Source organism: Pelodiscus sinensis, chromosome 6 (assembly GCF_049634645.1).
Source record: "Pelodiscus sinensis isolate JC-2024 chromosome 6, ASM4963464v1, whole genome shotgun sequence".
Taxonomy (NCBI): domain Eukaryota; kingdom Metazoa; phylum Chordata; order Testudines; family Trionychidae; genus Pelodiscus; species Pelodiscus sinensis.
The window spans coordinates 86,021,239-86,040,000 of NC_134716.1; the positions used below are offsets into that span (position 1 = coordinate 86,021,239).

The 18,762-nt window shown below is 42.3% G+C and overlaps 1 protein-coding gene across 2 annotated transcripts in view; it reads right to left on the reverse strand.

Moving 5' to 3' along the window:
* TBCA (tubulin folding cofactor A) overlaps nucleotides 1–18,762 on the reverse strand; it is a 57,259-nt gene that overhangs the window by 14,226 nt on the left and 24,271 nt on the right. The window contains exons 1-2 of one of the 2 annotated variants that reach the window (XM_075932320.1): nucleotides 12,770–12,790; nucleotides 10,728–10,833 (exon numbers count right to left, since the gene is read on the reverse strand). In XM_075932320.1, coding sequence (XP_075788435.1) covers nucleotides 10,728–10,833; nucleotides 12,770–12,771 — 108 coding nt within the window. In that variant the 5' untranslated portion in view covers nucleotides 12,772–12,790. Of the gene's footprint in view, nucleotides 1–10,727; nucleotides 10,834–12,769; nucleotides 12,791–18,762 lie in introns of those variants that run through there. The other variant, XM_075932319.1, reaches the window with a different exon arrangement.

An 18,762-nucleotide genomic window follows, 5' to 3' on the forward strand; every position in this document is an offset into this window, starting at 1 on the left:
AGCTTGGGGTAAGGGATTGAGGTGCAGGAGGGAGACTAGTATCAGAGGGGTAGCCATGTTAGTCTGAATCTGCAAAAGCGGCGAGGAGTCCTGTGGTACTTTTACTGAACTGTTGGAGCATAAGCTTTCGTGGGCAAAGACCCACTTCGTCAGATGCATCTGATGAAGTGGGTCTTTGCCCACGAAAGCTTATGCTCCAACACTTCAGTTAGTCTATAAGGAGGTAGACTAGAGTCTCGGAGAGAGTTTGGGTGAAGGAGGTGGTTGTGACCTAGGGCAGGGGACTAGAGTGCAGGAGTTTGGCATGTGACCTAGGGTAGAAGGGGATTGTGATCTGGGGCAGGATTGGGGTGCCAGATCTGGGAAGGGGTATGGGTGCAAGAGGGTTTGGATATGTTGAGTTGGGGGGGGGGGGGAGGGTGGAGGCAGAGAGTTGGGGAAGGAAGAGGCTTGGGGGTCAGAGGCAGGCTGTGGACAGGAGACTTACCAGTCAGCACGCAAACCAGCCTGCCTGCCAAGTTTAAAACGTTTCACAGCCAGCCCGCCTGCCTGATTGCCTGGCCATATGTTTCAGTGAACAAATGAGCCAAGGAGAGAGGGTGCGTTTTTTCTTGTCTGCCTTTATTCCAAGGAACAACTCCCATTGGCTGGTTTCTGGCCAGAAACCGGCCAATGGGATTGTGCTGGGGACGGGGCAGCTCCTGAAACATCCTCCCACTCCTCCAGTTTTGAAACAGAAAGGAAGCTTGGCAGCTGCATTTTGGCACAGCACAAGCAGGGGAGCCTGCCTGGGGCTCCCCACTGCCTCCATGGGCTGGATCTGGTGGCTTGGCAGGCCAGATCTGTCCGGGGGGGGGGGGGGGGGGGAGAGGGGGCGTAATTTGCCTAGGCATGGATTAGATGTAGAGGGAATGCATGGCTCTTATTGTCAATGTTATGTGCAATCAGCACACATCCCACTTCACATGCCTTTGCTTTACTACTTTAATAATACTGGTAGGAAAATGACAGTGACAGAAACCAGCAGAATCTGGCAACCCTGTGCATTGACAATGATGGCCACGCATAGAACCATAGTAGGTCATTTCAACCACTCCTACCAAGCATTGTGAACAAAGATAGTGGAGAGGCTAAGGGAGAAAAACATGACACCTACTTGACTTCATCCAAATGCTTCAGTATTTCAAAATTTGGCAACCCAATGTCTTGACAAAACTGGAGACAGAACAGAACTAGCAAATTTCCCATATAGTCAAGTCACTACATTATGCCTGGAAGGTCTGACAAAGCCTTTCTGCAGACCAGAAGAATGGTGAGCCCAATTTCAAGAGAATTTTCCTGCAGCAATTGTTAATGTCAACTGTCAAATCTTCTTACTACATGGGAATTTCCATGTTAATGTATTCAAACTACTAGGCAATTATTTCAAATCCTCAGCATAGAAAGCATATAGCCTAGAATTTAAAAAAAAGTATTCATTTATATCTTTGACAAAGTGAAAATGAAGTTCTTTAAAAAAATCGGAAGAAAAAAGGAATCCTTAGCAAGTACTACAATAATTTCTCATCAATAAGCTTCTTTCAAAAAGTGCATTAAAAAAACCTCACAAAATGTTTAATATCACCTGCATGTCAGAAGTATTATTCTACAGAGAACACAGATACAAATACTGGTTGCTAGCCCTTAAAGGACACTGATTTGTGCTCATTATTTAAACTCTCCAAATGCACAAATGAGAGTGTCAAACCCTTTATTAGCAACTTTACTAGCTTTTTTTCTAGACAACTAGAACTAGAGAGTTCAGATTATTAAACAGAGGTCATCTATTCTTAGGAGAAAACCCAAAGGATTTTGAAAGTAATCAGACTGGAATGAAACTAAAAGTTCCACCCAATCTTCATTGTTTCTGATTTATGAGGAAAGTTTGAAACTTCATATATTCAATATAACATGACATTTTAAAAACAAAGAAATTAGATTAAAAACTACTACTTGAATTATTAAAACCAAACAACAAGTAGAATTATTTTGGGAATACTCAACATTAAACAAACTCTGAAGTGTTCAGCGTAGTATTTTTCATATTTGAAGTTCTGTTCCACAAAAAACAGCTTCAGAAACTAAAGGTATAATTAATTCTAGTCTTCCACATTTTAATTTTCAGAAATTTGCATCTTAATTGGCAAATCTGTAAAGCATTTATAATGGTTACTAGTGAAAACAAAAAGCTTGTGCCTAATCCTAGAAAATCATGAGAGATTCAAGTGTGAGATTACAAGGAGCAGAACTTGGATAAAGGACAAGAACACCAGCTTCTCAAAGGGCTTGTCTTCTTGTGAAAGTTAATCTTGAATAAATAAGGGTGTAAGAACATAAAAACAACCATACTGCATCAGACCAAAGGTCCATCTAGCTTGGTATCCTGTTTTACAAAGTGGCCAATGCCAGATGCCCTAGAGGGAATGAACAGAACAGGTAGTCATCAAGTGATCCCTCCCCAGTCATCTATTTCCAGCTTTTGACAAACAGAGTCTAGGGACACCATTCCTATCCATCCTGGCTAATACACATTGATGGACCTATCCTCCATGAATTTGTCTACTTCTTTTTTGAACCCTGTTAAAGTCCTGGTCTTCACATCATCCTCTGGCAAAGAGTTTTACGGGTGGATGTGTGCTACGTGAAGAAATACTTACTTTCGTTTGTTTTAAACCTGCTACCTATTAATTTCATTTGGTGCTTATGTTATAGGAACAAGTAAATAATTATTCACTTTCTCCACACCAGTCATGATTTTATAGACCTCTATTATCTCCCCCTTTAAATCTCCTTTTTTCTAAGCTGAGAAGTCCCAGTCTTTTTAATCTCTCTTCATATGGCAGCTGTTTCAACCCCCCTAATCATTCCTCTCCCATGTATTGATGAGGTCCAAGATCTCCTTCACACTCCATGCTGATGCTCATCTATGCCCATGGGAACTAGAGCTCATGGGACTTAATCTCATAGAACTCATGGCGAGGTGTGCTGCTCAGGTGTTCCGCCTGCTCAGAGGTATTTTTGCCATGCTGTCCACCAAGGAAATGAAATTCAGTTTCCCAGGGCTTTTCCTGTTCACCTGGAGAGCAGTAGTGCAGCAAGTCCTTGCAGAGCAGTCACAGTGGGGCACTGTGAGATGGTTTCTGGAGGCCAAGAATGTCAACTTTTGCAATGCTCCGTCTACACTACCATAAAGTGGACCATAAAAGGTCAAATTTAGCGTTACTCCTCGTGAAAAGCAGGAGTACTGAAATAGATGTTAGTGGCCCTTAAAGTCAATGGAATAGGCTTGGTAATGTGGACTCATTGTTTAGAAAAAACAACCTTATGTGGCTAAATCCGACCTAAACTCCTAATGTAGACCAGGCCTGAGACCGCACAAAATTTCATCAGTTTTTTCTAAGAGCAACAGCCCTTCAAATAGGAGATCCTGACCTGTTTGTTGCACCTCTAGAGGGATGCCAGAAGAGTGTAACCAGGACACAAACCTCATTGTGATGGCAGAAACCATGTTACTAGCTGCAGAATCTGCAGTGTCATGACTTGCCCGAAGAGATGTTCTGACTACCAACCTGTCCACCTTGATCAATGTCTGGAACTCCAGTGTTGCATCATCTGAGAGTTTGTCCTTGAACTCTGACACATCCCACAGCATGAAATCACAGCATCTCAGCAAAGCTTCTGTATAATAAAGCTTCCTGCCAAATAAGTCTAGCTTCTTGGGTTCTGTTTTTTAGGGTTGATGCCTAGCCCTGTAGGCAATTACAGAGATATTTGAGTGCCTGAAAGGGGACATAGTACCACCTATCCACCCTTTTTTTTCCTGGTGCAGTCAGAGGCCATGAATTTGGGTCTGCCAAAAAATCCTTCATAGACTGGCAACCAGTAGATGAAGCCAGCTATTGTGGATATGGGGAAGCCAGCTATAGTGGATGTGGGGATGCTCTTGAGTAGGGATGTAAGTGAATAGCGGAGTACTCAGCTGCTTGCTTCCCCTTTCCCCCGCTTGCTGCTTCTGTATAAGAGGTAGCAAAGGCGGGGGGGGGGGGGGAAGCAGGAGCCAGTGATAGGGGGAAATGGCTTAAAAGCAGGTTTCCCTCAACACCATCTCTGCAATGCGATCTGCCTCCACACCTCTCCCACTGCTGCCTCTCAGAAGCAGCAGCAGGGGTGGGGGAAGGAGTATAGGGGAGGCTGCTCCAACAGCAGCCTCTGCCCGTGGCCAGCCTGGGCCCCCACGAACAGAGGTTACTGCGAGCTGGATCTGAGCAGTCCTGGCTCATGCCAGGTCCTGAACCTACCTCCACTGCTGCTTTGCCTTTTAAATTAGTAAGAGCCTAGTGGCTCTTACTAATTTAAAAGGCAGAGCAGCAGCGGTCCCAGAGCTGGCGCAAGCCAGGACTACTCAGTCCCACCTTGCGCTGGCTCTGGGAGCTACCCCCGATGAGGCACTCTGCAGAACCACCCCTTACTGATTAATTGTATAGTTGATACACTTAATATCAATATACGATTAGCCAAAAACCTGCTCCTTAACATTCTTACTCTTGAGTGGAGGTGGGGGAAATTCCACAGGTTTCAAAAGCAGGCATGACCCAAGGATAGTTTCAGTAAGCTTCTTGATTAAATTGAGGTTGAAATCCATTTGGGCAGGTGCTTTACACTCTTGATGGTGAGACCAACTGAGCTAGGGCACATAGGATCCCACATCAGTGGCTGAAGCAGAAGCAACCTTTTCTTGAAACCATGGATGTGTGCTCTGGGGTGACCTGAAATGAGCTTGACCTCTTGACTTCCTCGGAAAATCTTTGGACTGAGTCTGATTTATGGTACTTCTTTTCAGCTATGCCAATTATCTCTTGATGCCAGCAACACTGGAGGTGTGTTACTGACTGACAACGAAGTGTTCAGTACCTGGTGGTGACTTGAAGCATAAAAATTATACAAGCCTTCCTTTATTCTATAGAATTTTCTCAGTTTTCCCTCTTGGTTTATTACATTTTTCTGGTAGCATGATCTGGTTCAGATAATATTGTTTATTTAAACTGCTGGAAAATCTTCCAACTCTAGCTTGCATCTCCATTTTCTTTAGAAAAAAATATTTCAAAGTATAATAAAAACAAAACCATCTTTAAAGGGGAAGAGGGAATTTCAAATTTTTCCCTAAAAGAGACCGGGAATGGGTGAAGACACGGAGTCCTTCACTTTTTTGTAACAGTTCAAAACCCATTCATGTAAGGAAGGAGTTAGAATTGTTAATATATGATGGCTTTGGGGGAGCCTGTGAGACGTGAATTGAGGACCTCAGCCTAATCAGTTAGTCGATGGGTGTCCATAACACTAAAGCTGCTACAATGAACATTCCAGCTGGTACACAGTGAAGATGACAAGTATTGATTATTCGTAGTTAATTATGATATTATTGGTGTATGATATGGTATTATTACAATGATTGATTGCATAAAGAGGTAGCTTGCAGTGTCATTGCTTAGGATTTACTTATGGCATATAAATAAGGACTTTAGGCTCAGAACTTTGGCTGGATGCATAAGTGGCTCATTGTACTCCCCAAATCTTGAGACACCTCTTCTGAGAGCTAGCCCCCTACTGCAGGACAGCAGTTTGATGACTATGGTCATTTATACCAGCTGCCAACAGCCCCTGGGGTTGCTAGTAGAACCATGGATCACAAGCTGCAGAGGAGCCCCAAACCATACTTCTTCCACCAGCAACCAAGAGGAGTGTGACAGGAAACACTAAGTGGCACACAACCCCCTGACTGTTGTTCCATAAAAGCAGGAGATCCTATAGAGTCCAGACGCACCAAGTTCATCCACTTTGTGCTGGTGGATTATTGCGAAAGTGATGGAGCACAGACTAGGATAAGTGTCTCATTCTCTAGAACCGTCAATTCAGCATGTTTCACCAACACTCACTTAATAGAAATTTCTAACAATGCACATAAGTGCCTGAAGATAATCTGTGCTTGACTGCCAAGTCACTACTAAAAGATTTACTAGTTAGTGGCTTTGTGATATCTTCCTCTATTCCACTTTCTCTTTAAAAAAGTGACATTTTGAATATTACCTGATCAGAGCTCCCAGAATTGATTTCCTACCCCCAATAAACATCTTACTATATATTTTAGAAATGTGCATCTGTCGGTCCGTTCCTCTGTGAATGTTTGTTCAAGAACTCTTCCAAAACAGTAAGGCCTAGGACCACCAAATTTGGTATTCAGCTTCCTCTTGTCATAAGTTAAAGCAAGGTTAGAGTTTGATTGTGCCAGGACAACGGGAGGTGCGTGAAATACAATTGTTTTGCATCAAACAGAAAGGGACAGTTGTGATAGAAGGGACAGTAGTACTCATGAACGACTCTTGGGAGCAGCTGGATGGCAGGCCGCGCAGCTCCCCACCATCCCACAGCCAATTCTGGGAGCAGTCAGTGGGGTGATCCCAAGCATAAACTCCCTTCCCCCTGCACCTGCCAACCCTCGGCTCTGAGCCCCTCCTTACCCCTCAATCCTGACTCCCGGAACTCCCATACCCCCAGATTCCTGCCCTGAGCCTGCCACATCCTCAAGACCCTGCACTGACTCATCATGCACCACCCACACCTCCAGCCCTTTGCCCTGAAGGGCCTGAGCAACACCAGATAAGTCTTTTAGTTCTAAATATTTCTTTTAAATAACCTGGAAAGGTTAAAAACAAGGTACAGAGTTGGGCTAGTGCCTTTTATGATGAATAAAGGCAACAAGAAGGAAAGTTTTTTGTTGTCTTTTTAAAGATTTTTTCCCCCTGCTTGTTTATTATTACATTAGACACTCAGGTCTCATTTATTAAGAACATAAGAATGGCTGTACTGGGTCAGACCAAAGGTCCATCTAGCTCAGTAGCCTGTCTGCTGACAGTGGCCAACACCAGGTGCCCCAGAGAGGGTGGACCGAAGACAATGATCAAGCAATTTGTCTCCTGCCATCCTTCTCCAGCCTCTGACAGAGGCCAGGGACACCATTTCTATCACCTGGCTAATAGCCTTTTATGGACCTAACCTCCATGAAATTATCTAGCTTCCTCTTAAACTCTGTTATAGTCCTAGCCTTCATAGCCTCCTCTGGCAAGGAGTTCCACAGGTTGACTACACGCTGTGTGAAGAAGAACTTTCTTTTATTCGTTTTAAACCTGCTACCCATTAATTTCATTTGGTGTCCTCTAGTTCTTCTATTATGGGAACTAATAAATAACTTTTCTTTATCCGCCCTCTCCACACCACTCATGATTTTATGTACCTCTATTGTATCCCCCCTCAGTCTCCTCTTTTCTGAACTGAAAAGTCCCAGTCGCTTTAATCTCTCTTCATATGGGACCCATTCCAAACCCCTACTCATTTTAGTTGCCCTTTTCTGAATCCTTTCTAAGGCCAAAATATCTTTTTTGAGGTGAGGAGACCACATCTGTACACAGTATTCAAGATGTGGGCGTACCATAGTTTTATACAGGGGCAGTAAGATATTCTGTGTCTTATTTTCTATCCCTTTCTTAATAATTCCTAGCATCCTATTTGCTTTTTTGACCGCCGCTGCACACTGCGTGGAAGTTTTCAGAGAACTATCCACGATAACTCCAAGATCTCTTTCCTGATTTGTCATAGCCAAATTAGCCCCCATCATACTGTACGTATAGTTGGGGTTATTTTTCCCCGATGTGCATTACTTTACACTTATCCACATTAAATTTCATTTGCCATTTTTTGCCAGTTTGGTGAGATTTTTTTTTTGGAGTCCCTCACAGTCTGCTTCTGTCTTGATTATCCTAAACAGTTTGGTATCATCCGCAAACTTTACTACCTCACTGCTTACCCCTTTCTCCAGATCATTTATGAATAAGTTGAAAAGGACTGGTCCCAGGACTGACCCTTAGGGGACACCACTAGTTACCCCTCTCCATTCTGAAAATTTACCATTTATTCCTACCCTTTGTTTCCTGTCTTTTAACCAGTTCTCAGTCCAAGAAAGGACCTTCCCTCTTATCCCATGGCAATGTAATTTACACAAGAGCCTTTGGTGAGGGACCTTGTCAAAGGCTTTCTGAAAATCTAAGTATACTATATCTACTGGATCCTCCTTGTCTGCATGTTTGTTAACCCCTTCAAAGAACTCTAACAGATTAGTAAAACAGGATTTCCCTTTACAGAAACCATGTTGACTTTTGTCCGACAAATTATGTTCTTCTACATGCCTCACAATTTTATTCTTTACTATTGTTTCGACTAATTTGCCCAGTACTGAATTTAGACTTACCGGTCTGTAATTGCCAGGATCGCCTCTAGAGCCCTTATTAAATATTGGTGTCACGTTGGCTACCTTCCAGTTATTAGGTACGGAAGCCGATTTAAAGAATAGGTTACAAACCACAGATAATAGTTCAGCAATTTCCCATTTGAGTTTTTAGAACTTTTGGATGAATGCCATCCGGTCCCAGAGATTTGTTAACATTAAGTTTTTCTATTTGTTCCAAAACCTCCTCTAATGACACTTCAATCCGGGACAGTTCCTCAGATTCATCACCCACAAAGAATGGTGCAGATTTGGGAATCTCCCTTATGTCCTCAGCCGTGAAGACTGAAGAAAAGAAATCATTTAGTTTATCTGTAATGGCTTTATCGTCCTTGATTGCTCCTTTGTATCTCGATCGTCTAGGGGACCCACAGGTTTTTTAGCAGGCTTCCTGCTTCTAATGTACTTAAACATTTTATTTCTTTTTGAGTTTTTGGCTAGCTGTTCCTCAAAATCTTTTTTTGCTTTTATTACATTTTTACACTTGATTTGACAACAGTGTTTATGTTCCTTTCTATTCATCTCACTAGAATTGGACTTCTACTTCTCAAAAGATTCCTTTTTTACAAGGTGGTTAAGCCACGGTGAGTCTTTTTTAGGTCTCTTGCTAGGTTTTTAAATTTGGGGTATTCATTTAAGTTGGGCCTCTATTATGGTGTCTTTAAAAAGATTCCATGCAGCTTGCAGGGATTTGGCTCTAGTCATTGTGCCTTTTAATTTCTGTTTAACTAACCTCCTCATTTTTGTGTAATTCCCCTTTCTGAAATTAAATACCAGAGTGCTGGACTGCTGAGGTGTTTTTCCCACCACAGGAATGTTAAATGTTATTATGGTCACTATTCCCAAGCAGTCCTGTAACGGTTATCTCCTGGACCTGATCCTGCGCTCCACTCAGGACTAAATCGAGAATTACCTCTCCCCTGTGGATTCCTGTACCAGGTGCTCCAAGAAGCAGTCATTTAAGCCACTGGGAAATTTTCATCTCTGCTTCTCTTCCTGAGGTGACATGTATCCAGTCAATATGAGGATAATTAAAATCCCCCATTATTATGGAGTTCTTTATTTTGGTAGCCTCTCTAATCTCCCTCAGCATTTCAATGTCAATATTGCTGTCCTGGTCAGGTGGTCGGTAATATATCCCTACTGCTAATTTCTTATTATTGGTGCATGGAATTACTATCCATAGCGATTCTGTTGTGCATGTTGATTCATTTGATTCTACATTATCTTTCACATACAGTGCCACTTTGCCACCCACACGGCTTGCTCTATCCTTCCGATATATTTTATATCCCGGTATGATTGTTTCCCACAGATTTTCCTCATTCCCTCAGGTTTCAGTGATGCCTATTATGTCAATCTCCTCCTTTAATACGAGGTACTCTAGTTCACCCATCTTATTAGTCAGACTCCTAGCATTTGTATAGAAGCACTTTAAAAATTTGCCACTGCTTATTTTTATCTTCCTTTTTCCAGGAACATTAAGAATAACTGGAACTGGTTGATGTATATAACACGAGAGACAATGCAAGTGAAGCCTGATTAAGAGTGAAAGTGACTTTAATACAGACTATTTAAAGTTTTTGTTAGCATCCACTGAAAAGCAAATAACTAAGAAATGCTTGGGGGGAGAAAAAGTGTACACAGTCAGCTACAACTTGAGAAAGATCAGTCCATATGAATGTCCCACAAAGCCAAACTTTGTATTCCTATTATTTCTAAAGAAAAAAATCTGCATTTTAAAAAACAAATCTGTAGGCTTGAATTCATAGGACAAAAAATAAGGGGGAGGAGGGGCAAATACCAATTTCCTCCCCTTTGCAGGTAAACTTTTAAAAATGTCTTTAAAATGTCCATTATTCCATAGCTGTGAACACAAATCATTCCCTCTACCCTCACCAACATACAAAATTGAGAAACATCAATATTAGGTAGGATAGCACAAAAATATAGTGTACCTATCTCCGAGGTACTCCTGTAATTGTATTGTAGGTGATACATTAAACCCATCCAATGCTGTGCACCTATTGTTTGTGTATATCTGCACCCCAAATTAAAAGCTTTCACCTATCTACAATTACACGTACTAGAGATGTTTTACCGGTATGCTAACTGGTATGCTCAATGGTTAACCGACCCTTGTTAATGAATTCCAGTGGCAGCCAGCCATGCCAGCCCAGAGCAGCCCTGGCAGTGGAGGAGCCACAGCCTTTTTATTATTTAAGAGAATTTTAGTCTAGTGTTCATACCATCAGAGTTCGGAAAAAGCTATGTGAGTTTCTTTCATTGAGTCACTTTCAAATTTCCCTTTATAAGCTATAATGCTTTAAAAACGTATTTTAGGACAACGTACTTGCTTTTTAATTCCATAGTCATCACTTGCTGCAGCTTTCATTCTTTCAATTTTTTCTTCTTGCTGTTTTGCTTCTTTTTCATACATAACTTTCTCTTTTGCCAACCTGAAAAACCAAATGATTGTTTATATACACCAATAAAGCTAAACTGTACAGTTGGAAAAATGACATCATACTAAACAAAAAATAAATATAACAGCCCTTCAAGGAGCTACTGTCTAGTTTTGTAAAAAGTTAAATACTTATATTCACCTAAGACATTCTGCTACTTTGTTTCAAGTATCAGATAAACGAAGTGTAGTAGTACATTTCCAACTGCCATATGCTTTAGCGATAGAGAAACACTTGGTCTACAATAATGGATTCCAAATCACAAGAGTGACATACATAACTGCTCAGATTCAAGTGCATAGATTTTGAGCACAGGATGTGTTACAGAAGGCAGACTATCACAATTAGCTATGTTTTCATCTCAAAGATCATACTTTTTCAGAACAGTCCAAGAAATCATTAAAAAAATTACTAACCTGTTCTATAATTGTTATTCTTTGGGATACATTGCATGTCCAGTCCACTTTAGATACGTGCACACACAGGACACTAGAGTTGGACATTTTTTCCCTTAGCACCAATTGGGGTGGCATATGTACCCTCCTCTAACATGTTGCTACAGGACCATGCAAAAGCGTTGGAACCCAACTTCCCTCAGTTCCTTCTTATTCAAGAGACTGCTACATAGAGGGGAAGGAGTATGGTCACAGAATAGACATGTGCCACATATCCCAGAATCATAGAACTGAAAGAGACCTTGAGAGGTCATTTAGTCCAGTCCTCTGCACACACAGCAGCACTAAGCACAATCTAGATCAGGGGCGGGCAGTCATTTACCACCATGGGCCACTTCAGACATTTTTGAAGTGGTCTCGGGCCATCCCAGAAGGGCCAGGACCTCAGGTGGAAAGGGCAGGGCCAGGACACTTCTGTCCTTCCCCACCAAGACTGATTGGTCTGGGGGTAGGGGACTGCGCAATCTGAAGAGCTGGTGGTTCCCTCTAGGCACCCTTACCCCTGGAGGTGGGAGGAGACTTCAAGTGCTCCCCAACCCCAGGTCAATCAGAGCCTCGGGAAGGGGGAGCATGTGAAGTCTCTCATTCCCTGCCCCTGCCCTGCAAAGGAGCAGCAGCTGGTGGTTGATTTTAAATACCAAGTCCTTTACAGGATGGGAGGAGACTTTGTGCACTCCTCCTGTCCCCAAGTCCTGATTGGCCTGGAGGTGGGGGGAGGAGCATGCAAACTCTGGCTCCCTGCCAGCCAGATCATGGCACTTAAGAGTCAACTGCCAGAGTTGACTGAGTGCCATGTGCTCCCCTGTCCCTAGGCCCTGATTGGCCGGGGGCAGGGGAGCAGCAGAGTCTTCATGGGCTGGATCAACCCACTTGAGCAGGGGGCACCTAAGGCCTGAGGGCTGGATGTAACCCTCGGCTTGCTTGGATCCAGTACCTGAGGCTCAAGGCTCCCCCTAGCACTGGGGAGCCCATGCTGGTGAGAGGTGGGGCTTTTTTGTTTCTTACTTGTGTGCAGTCTATGACTGAATTTTCTATTGGTCAGTGGTCCCCAACAGTGGTCCCCCACCCCCCGGTCTAGATCACCCCTAACAGATGCTGGTCAGGAACCAACCATTGTTGGTAGAGGGTCCACAGTGGGCCTGGGCCCACCGCGGACAGAGACTGCTCTGCGGACAGCTGGGTCTCCCCACAGACAGGGACTGCTGCTGGGGACTGGCCTCTGTCCACAGCCAGTCCATTTGCCATGGACAAAGCTGCTTCATAGCAGTAGAGGTAGCATGGGGGGAGAGAGGAGGCAGTGGCACTGCAGAGACGGTGCTGAGGAGAACTGGCTTTTAAACGGTCTCCCTCTTCCCCTTACCACCTCGGATACCGAAATATTAGCAAGGGGGGGGGGGGGGAAATGTAAGTAGTCAAGAAGATTAACCAATAAGCCTAGGCTTATCAGTTAATCATATAGTCGACTACTCACTCACATCCCTAGAAGACAGTACTGGAGATGTCAATCTTTTGGAAGAGGTTGGCTTCTTTGAAGAGTGTGGTCTATACTTCTTCCTCGAACCTAGGGAAAAGGAATGCTACAATGTTCAGACAAGCACTAAATGGCGTGGAAGTAACTGCTCTGCGTGGGACAGTTCAGATGGTAGCATAAGCTGGCCTCTATGAGGAGACAAACCTTACCTTCTTATCCTTCATGATCCAGGAAAAATCTAAAGATTTCACAGTGCTCCTGGATGTGACTCATGAGGCATTTGGAATGAGCATTACTTATTGGCATAGACTTACAACCAGTGCAAGGCTTAAAGCAGGGGTGGGGAACCTATTTTGGGTTGGGGGCGGCACATAAGTGAGAAGTGCAAAAAAGTTTGTGTGTTCCAGCCCCATGGTGGGGCAGCAAGGGTGGCTGCTGCAGTCCCCAATGCTGGGGGTGGACCTTGAGCCTTGGGGGCCAGATCCAGGTAAGTTGGTTCCCCACCCATGGCTTAAAGCCTGGAATGCTAGAATGCCTTCTGTACTGAGAGTCGGCACCCAGAACAAGTGTGAATTGATAAGCTAAGCAAAACTAAATTAGACCTCCTGTTATTTAACTACTGATGAGTACACTAACTATATATATAAAAAAATTCCTGGGAAAGATGGAACACTTGTAAAACAAACACACACTGACTAACAATCACGGGCTGTCAGAAGGAACTGAGGAGAATCAGGGGACAGAACCATTATACCACTGCACAACAATATGAGGCACCAGAGAACACAAGAACTGTTCCAACAGGTAACACTAAGGGGAAAAAAGGTCTCCTCCTCTGGTGCACTGAGCACCATTCCCTCCTGAAGTGGGATGGATATGTTAAATTTCAATTAGTCAACTAATCAAGTCGATTAGTGAATAAGGGGTAGAGTGGGTGCACTTGTTATCCCCACTGCACCTCTGTCTTTAAATGTATTACATTCAAAAAGCAGAAGAGCAGTGGGGACTCAAGCAGTCCTGCTTGCCTCAGGTTCCGCCTCTCTCTTTAAAATGTAAGAGGCGGCGTGAGGAACAGCTTCAGTCCCTGCTCGTGCCGTTTCCCCAATGTGCCTCTACTTCCTCTGCCCCCAGTGAAGATAGTGCAAGGTAGGGGAACTAGCTTTTACGCTGACTCCCCTCTCCCCCCCAGCACTAGCTCCTACTCTCCTCCCTCATTGCCTCTAAAGAGGCAGCTGGGGGTGGGAAGCGACTAGATGAGTCACTACTCAACTACCCGATAAGCATGTGCTTCTTGGGTAGTCAACTAGTTGCTTGCATCCCTAGTTTGATTACTTGAACTCGACTTCTAATTTTAATAGAGAATACTTTAGCAGTGTAATCATCTCCACTATTTAGATTAGGAGTTCACAATCTAATAGCATGGGCCATATATTAATAGGGAGATGTCTAGCATGTGATCTGCCTTCGCTGCACAATTGTGAAGCATTCTCCATTCCCTGAGGTTATTACAGTAATGCGTTATATGGAAAAGTAAATTAAGGAAGTATCTTATGTTTTTACCCTCTTTTTTTAATGCAATTTGGTAAGTGCAAATGAGCAAGCTTTCATGACCTACCACTTCTTCAGTTCAACAGTCCATGAATCTCTTTTCTAGATCATTACATTTCACACAAGAGCAGTGGTCTCTAGCCTTTTTAACCACAAGATCACTTTTTCAATTTAAGTGCAATGTAAGATCTAGCTCAAACCCAAATTCCGGTACCTCACTTCCTTCCCACCCCTTCTTTGAGGCCCTGCCCCTGCTCCAACCTTTCTCCGAGGCCTCACCCTGCTCACTCCCTCCACCTTTCTCCCCATCCTCACTCACTTTCACCAGGCTGGGTTAGGAGGTTGGGGTGCAGGCTCTGGTCTTGGGCCAAGGGGTTCAGAGTGTGGGAGGGGCTCTGGGCTTAGCCCAGGATGGGGGACTGGAGTCCAGGAGAGGGTTCAGGGCTGGGACTGGGGTTCAGGAAGTAGGCTCTGGCTGGACACCATTCAGCTCAGATGGTTTCCGGGTGGTGGAGCAGTGGAGTTAAGGCAGGCTTATTCCTGCCTTGGCTCTGGAAAGCAGCTGGCATGTACAGCAGTGGCTCCATGGCACCACATGCTGCCCCTCGTCTACAGGCACTGAGCCCATAGTTTCTACTGGCCACGGTTCCCAGTTATTGAACAATGGGAGCTGCAGGAGCAGTGTTTGCAGGCAAGCACAGCATGTGGAGACCCCCCTGCCCTGTCTTACTCAGGGGCTGCAGGGACATGCCAGCCACTTCCAAGTCAGAGTAATTATCCTTATGGTAATTGCTAACTCACTATTCAAAGAATTACATTTAAGCATAAGAGAGAAATGAAAATTATGAAATGCACAGACCAGTCAAAAAGCAACACACACAATCTGCAAGCAGTAAAAAGTAACAAAAGCAGTCCACATGAATAACAGCCTTCATGAGAGTAAAGGACAGTGTATGTGTGTGTGAGAATGACAGACACACATACAGGATGTGAGAGCAACAGAGATTTGCATTATGAAGCTTCCTCCATCCCGATCCCTCTGTGTGGAGACAGGGTACAGAAGTGGGGGGGAGAAGGGCCACCTTGACATCAGCACCCCCCTCTTTTCCCTCCCTCACCCTGCACAGCAAGCAGGAGACTCCGCGGGGGGCAGCTCCAAGGCAGAGGGCAGGAGCAGCATGGCAGTGGGTGGAGGGGCAACACAAGTTCCAGCACTTGATAGCTTCCTGGCCAAACCAGTCAGGATCACCTGTCAGAGGCTCCAAGATCTACCACTAGATCCCAATCTACTGGTTGGTGACTATTGCACTAGAGTATAAAAGTGAGTAGATGTAATTCCATACATCAAATTTCACTATAAAATAATATTATGAAGCCAACTTCCCATATAGTCTCCATTGTACTAAGGTTCTTAAAATGCTTGTTCGAGACGGTCTTTTGCAAACTCAGGATTCCATAATAGTATGTATCATGGTAAGTAGTAAGTCCATAATTTAACCCTGATAACTAGCACCAGGATATGGCAAATTTTCTTAATCTGTTTTTTTTCCCCCCAAAAGGAGTCTCGTCCATATTTTTAGTATTAACACTAGACCCAGACTTTAAATTGATATTATCCCCCCTTTCCAGCAAACATTAAGATCACCTCAAGTAAATTCATATCTAAGAGCTACAGAATTAAAGATTCCATTTTAACAGAATTCTTCTAGTTAGAGATATGTTTGCTACATAAAATAATTCAGGGTGCAACCAAAACCTATGCCCCACAAACTCCCACTAGCACCAGCAAATAAAGTAAAAGTAGTACTTATCTAGATGGCAAAGCTTACTATTATTGTGCAAATTCAGACATCAAAGCCTCAGGTTTACAGAATGATTTTATTATGATGACCAAACAAGAGAAGAATTGATATGGTACTAGAGATTTGAATAATACGTATAAGGGTTTTTGCTGGCATAGACAAAAACTCTCACTCTTCAGCATCACTACTGTACTGAGAAAAGCTTCAATTATAGACTTGATTTGTATTACTCACTCAAAACAGTGATTGCTAAAAATCATGATGGGGAAAAAATGAAAAAAAGATAAGCAGGATGATCTGATAGCTGTAGACTTTGGAGTAGCAGCAAACTTTTATAAAAACTAGTTCTGCACTTGGCATCAGAATAAAAAAGTGCTGATTTTATAAAGTAATGGATAACATTATGATCAGGATGGAATGCTTCATAACAAGGCAACAGTATTCTTTTGATTGTTAAGTTTCCTACAAAAAGGATTTTTTTCAAAACTATGACAGCTGACTTTTGAATTACTATATCCAAATTCTTATTTATGTTGTTTGATATCAAATATTTAAACTTAAAATGAAATGTTTTAGCATTGGTGTTACAATTAACCTCAACTGCACCACTAAAATATACATTTTAAAAGTTGTTTGCATTCGCTAAAAGGCTACCTTTTTATATATAAAAGCTGAAGGGAAGTGAAAATTAACATTTCTATTCATAAACCAACTTTAGGCTTGGTGCTTTCAATGCTCCCTGTAAGCTGTGCTCTTGTGCAGCCACTGAGGAAAAATTCAAATGCTGCTCAACTGATTACCAGTGTGCTCACAGCTAGGCTTTTTGTACCTATTGATGGTACACAGTTGTACATGTCTCGGTGCACAGAAAAAAATTATTCCTTGCCTGGATGGAAAAAGCCTGAGTATAGATGGAAAAGGTTAGGAGGGAAATTTATGGCTTTACAAATTATAGTCATACAGGCCCTCTCTTTGCAAATAAACTTTGTTTCTCCCATCACAGAAGCACAACAGTATTGGCGTAACACAATTTCAAAATCCCTGGAAGCTCACTAAAGTGTAAGATAAACACATCTGAAGCAGGGTTTGCTGTCCATGTGGTAGGTTAAGTTCCTCCACAGAAATTGAAATTGAGTTTAAAAACCACAACATACACTTTGGAACTTGTTTACAACTTTATACATCACCAATATTAAACACACAGGTTTAAACTGTGATAAACATTACACTGCCTTATTAGCAAGGCTTGCCAAACCGCTGCGCATGAGCTGATCGCACTGCAGTGCCATGCCGGGCTATAATCTACTCGCCACAGTAGATTACCTAAATTGTCAAGCCCTGCTTATTAGGGATATAATTGGTTAACCCACAGGATCCTAGTTTAGCAGTTAACCCGTTAAACATAACATTTAACAGGTTAACTGATTAAACAGGATTTTACATCTCTACTTACCATAAAGGTACAAAAAAGACTGAACTCATTTTTCAGAATTTACACATTTTTGAACAGGCTACTCAGTGTGATGAAAATATTTTGTATGCTATAGCTATTAGTACTGACAAATACTTCGTGGCTTATTTATCCCATCCCATCTCGTGAACTGTGTTATGCAAATAAGCATGCCCAAGTATATGGCTGGTGAAAGGATATTTACATTATAAATGTTTGTGTAATTACAGTACACTATGCCAAGAAAACAAAATAAAGTTTTTACTAAACAATATTTATACAGTATTTGAAAATAACCATTTAAGTTAGCTTCTCCTTCCCATCAAAAAGACAGGACCAAACTTTGTTGTTCAGTTAAAAAAAAAAGATACCAGTGAGATAAATAGTTATGCTTGAAAAGTATTACTTGATACTAATGATGTTAGCTTCTAAATCTACATTTAGGCACCTATTTCTGTTTAATTAGTACATGTGGTTTTAAAAATGGAACTAAGCACTCAGCTTTGAAAAATGTGACCAAAATATTTCAGCCATTACCTCTGTTGGCAACACCTTAGATTACAATTTTAAAACTGAAATAGCAACAGTTTTTCATGACTGGTATTTACTGCTTGCATTCCACTCACCTTGATTACCAAAGTTAGACTAGCAATTTTACATATGCTACTGTGATATTTGCATTTACCCCATTGAAAGTTTTGATATCAAACATTTCTCCTAATGGATTGTTTTAATCATTAAGCCATTTCTATTTACACATGTAAACTTCTTAGGGAGAAGCATATCCTAATTTATCAGTATTTTCTCAAAAGAAACAAAAAATAGTATTTGGCAATGGCGCATAAAAGTATACAAAACTAAATATTATAGTTTGGTGACATCTAAGAGCCTTAGCAGAACTAATTGCAAACACAATTATTGCCCCAATATTGTTCCCCATTCCTCCCTGCACTTCCTGTCTCTTCAAGTTTCACCTACTTCAAAAGAGGCTATAATGACAGTTATGATAGATTCTTCACTACTGCACATGCACTCATGTGAAGACAAAATAAAAAAGTGCTCATGAATATCAGAAAAATCAGATCCTATTTTGTTGCACCAACCTCCCTCCGCCCAAAACTGAAGTTATTTACAGATTAGACAGTACAATTCTGAAAATCTTTACATATAATTTCTTTAACAGACAGTATATAAAAC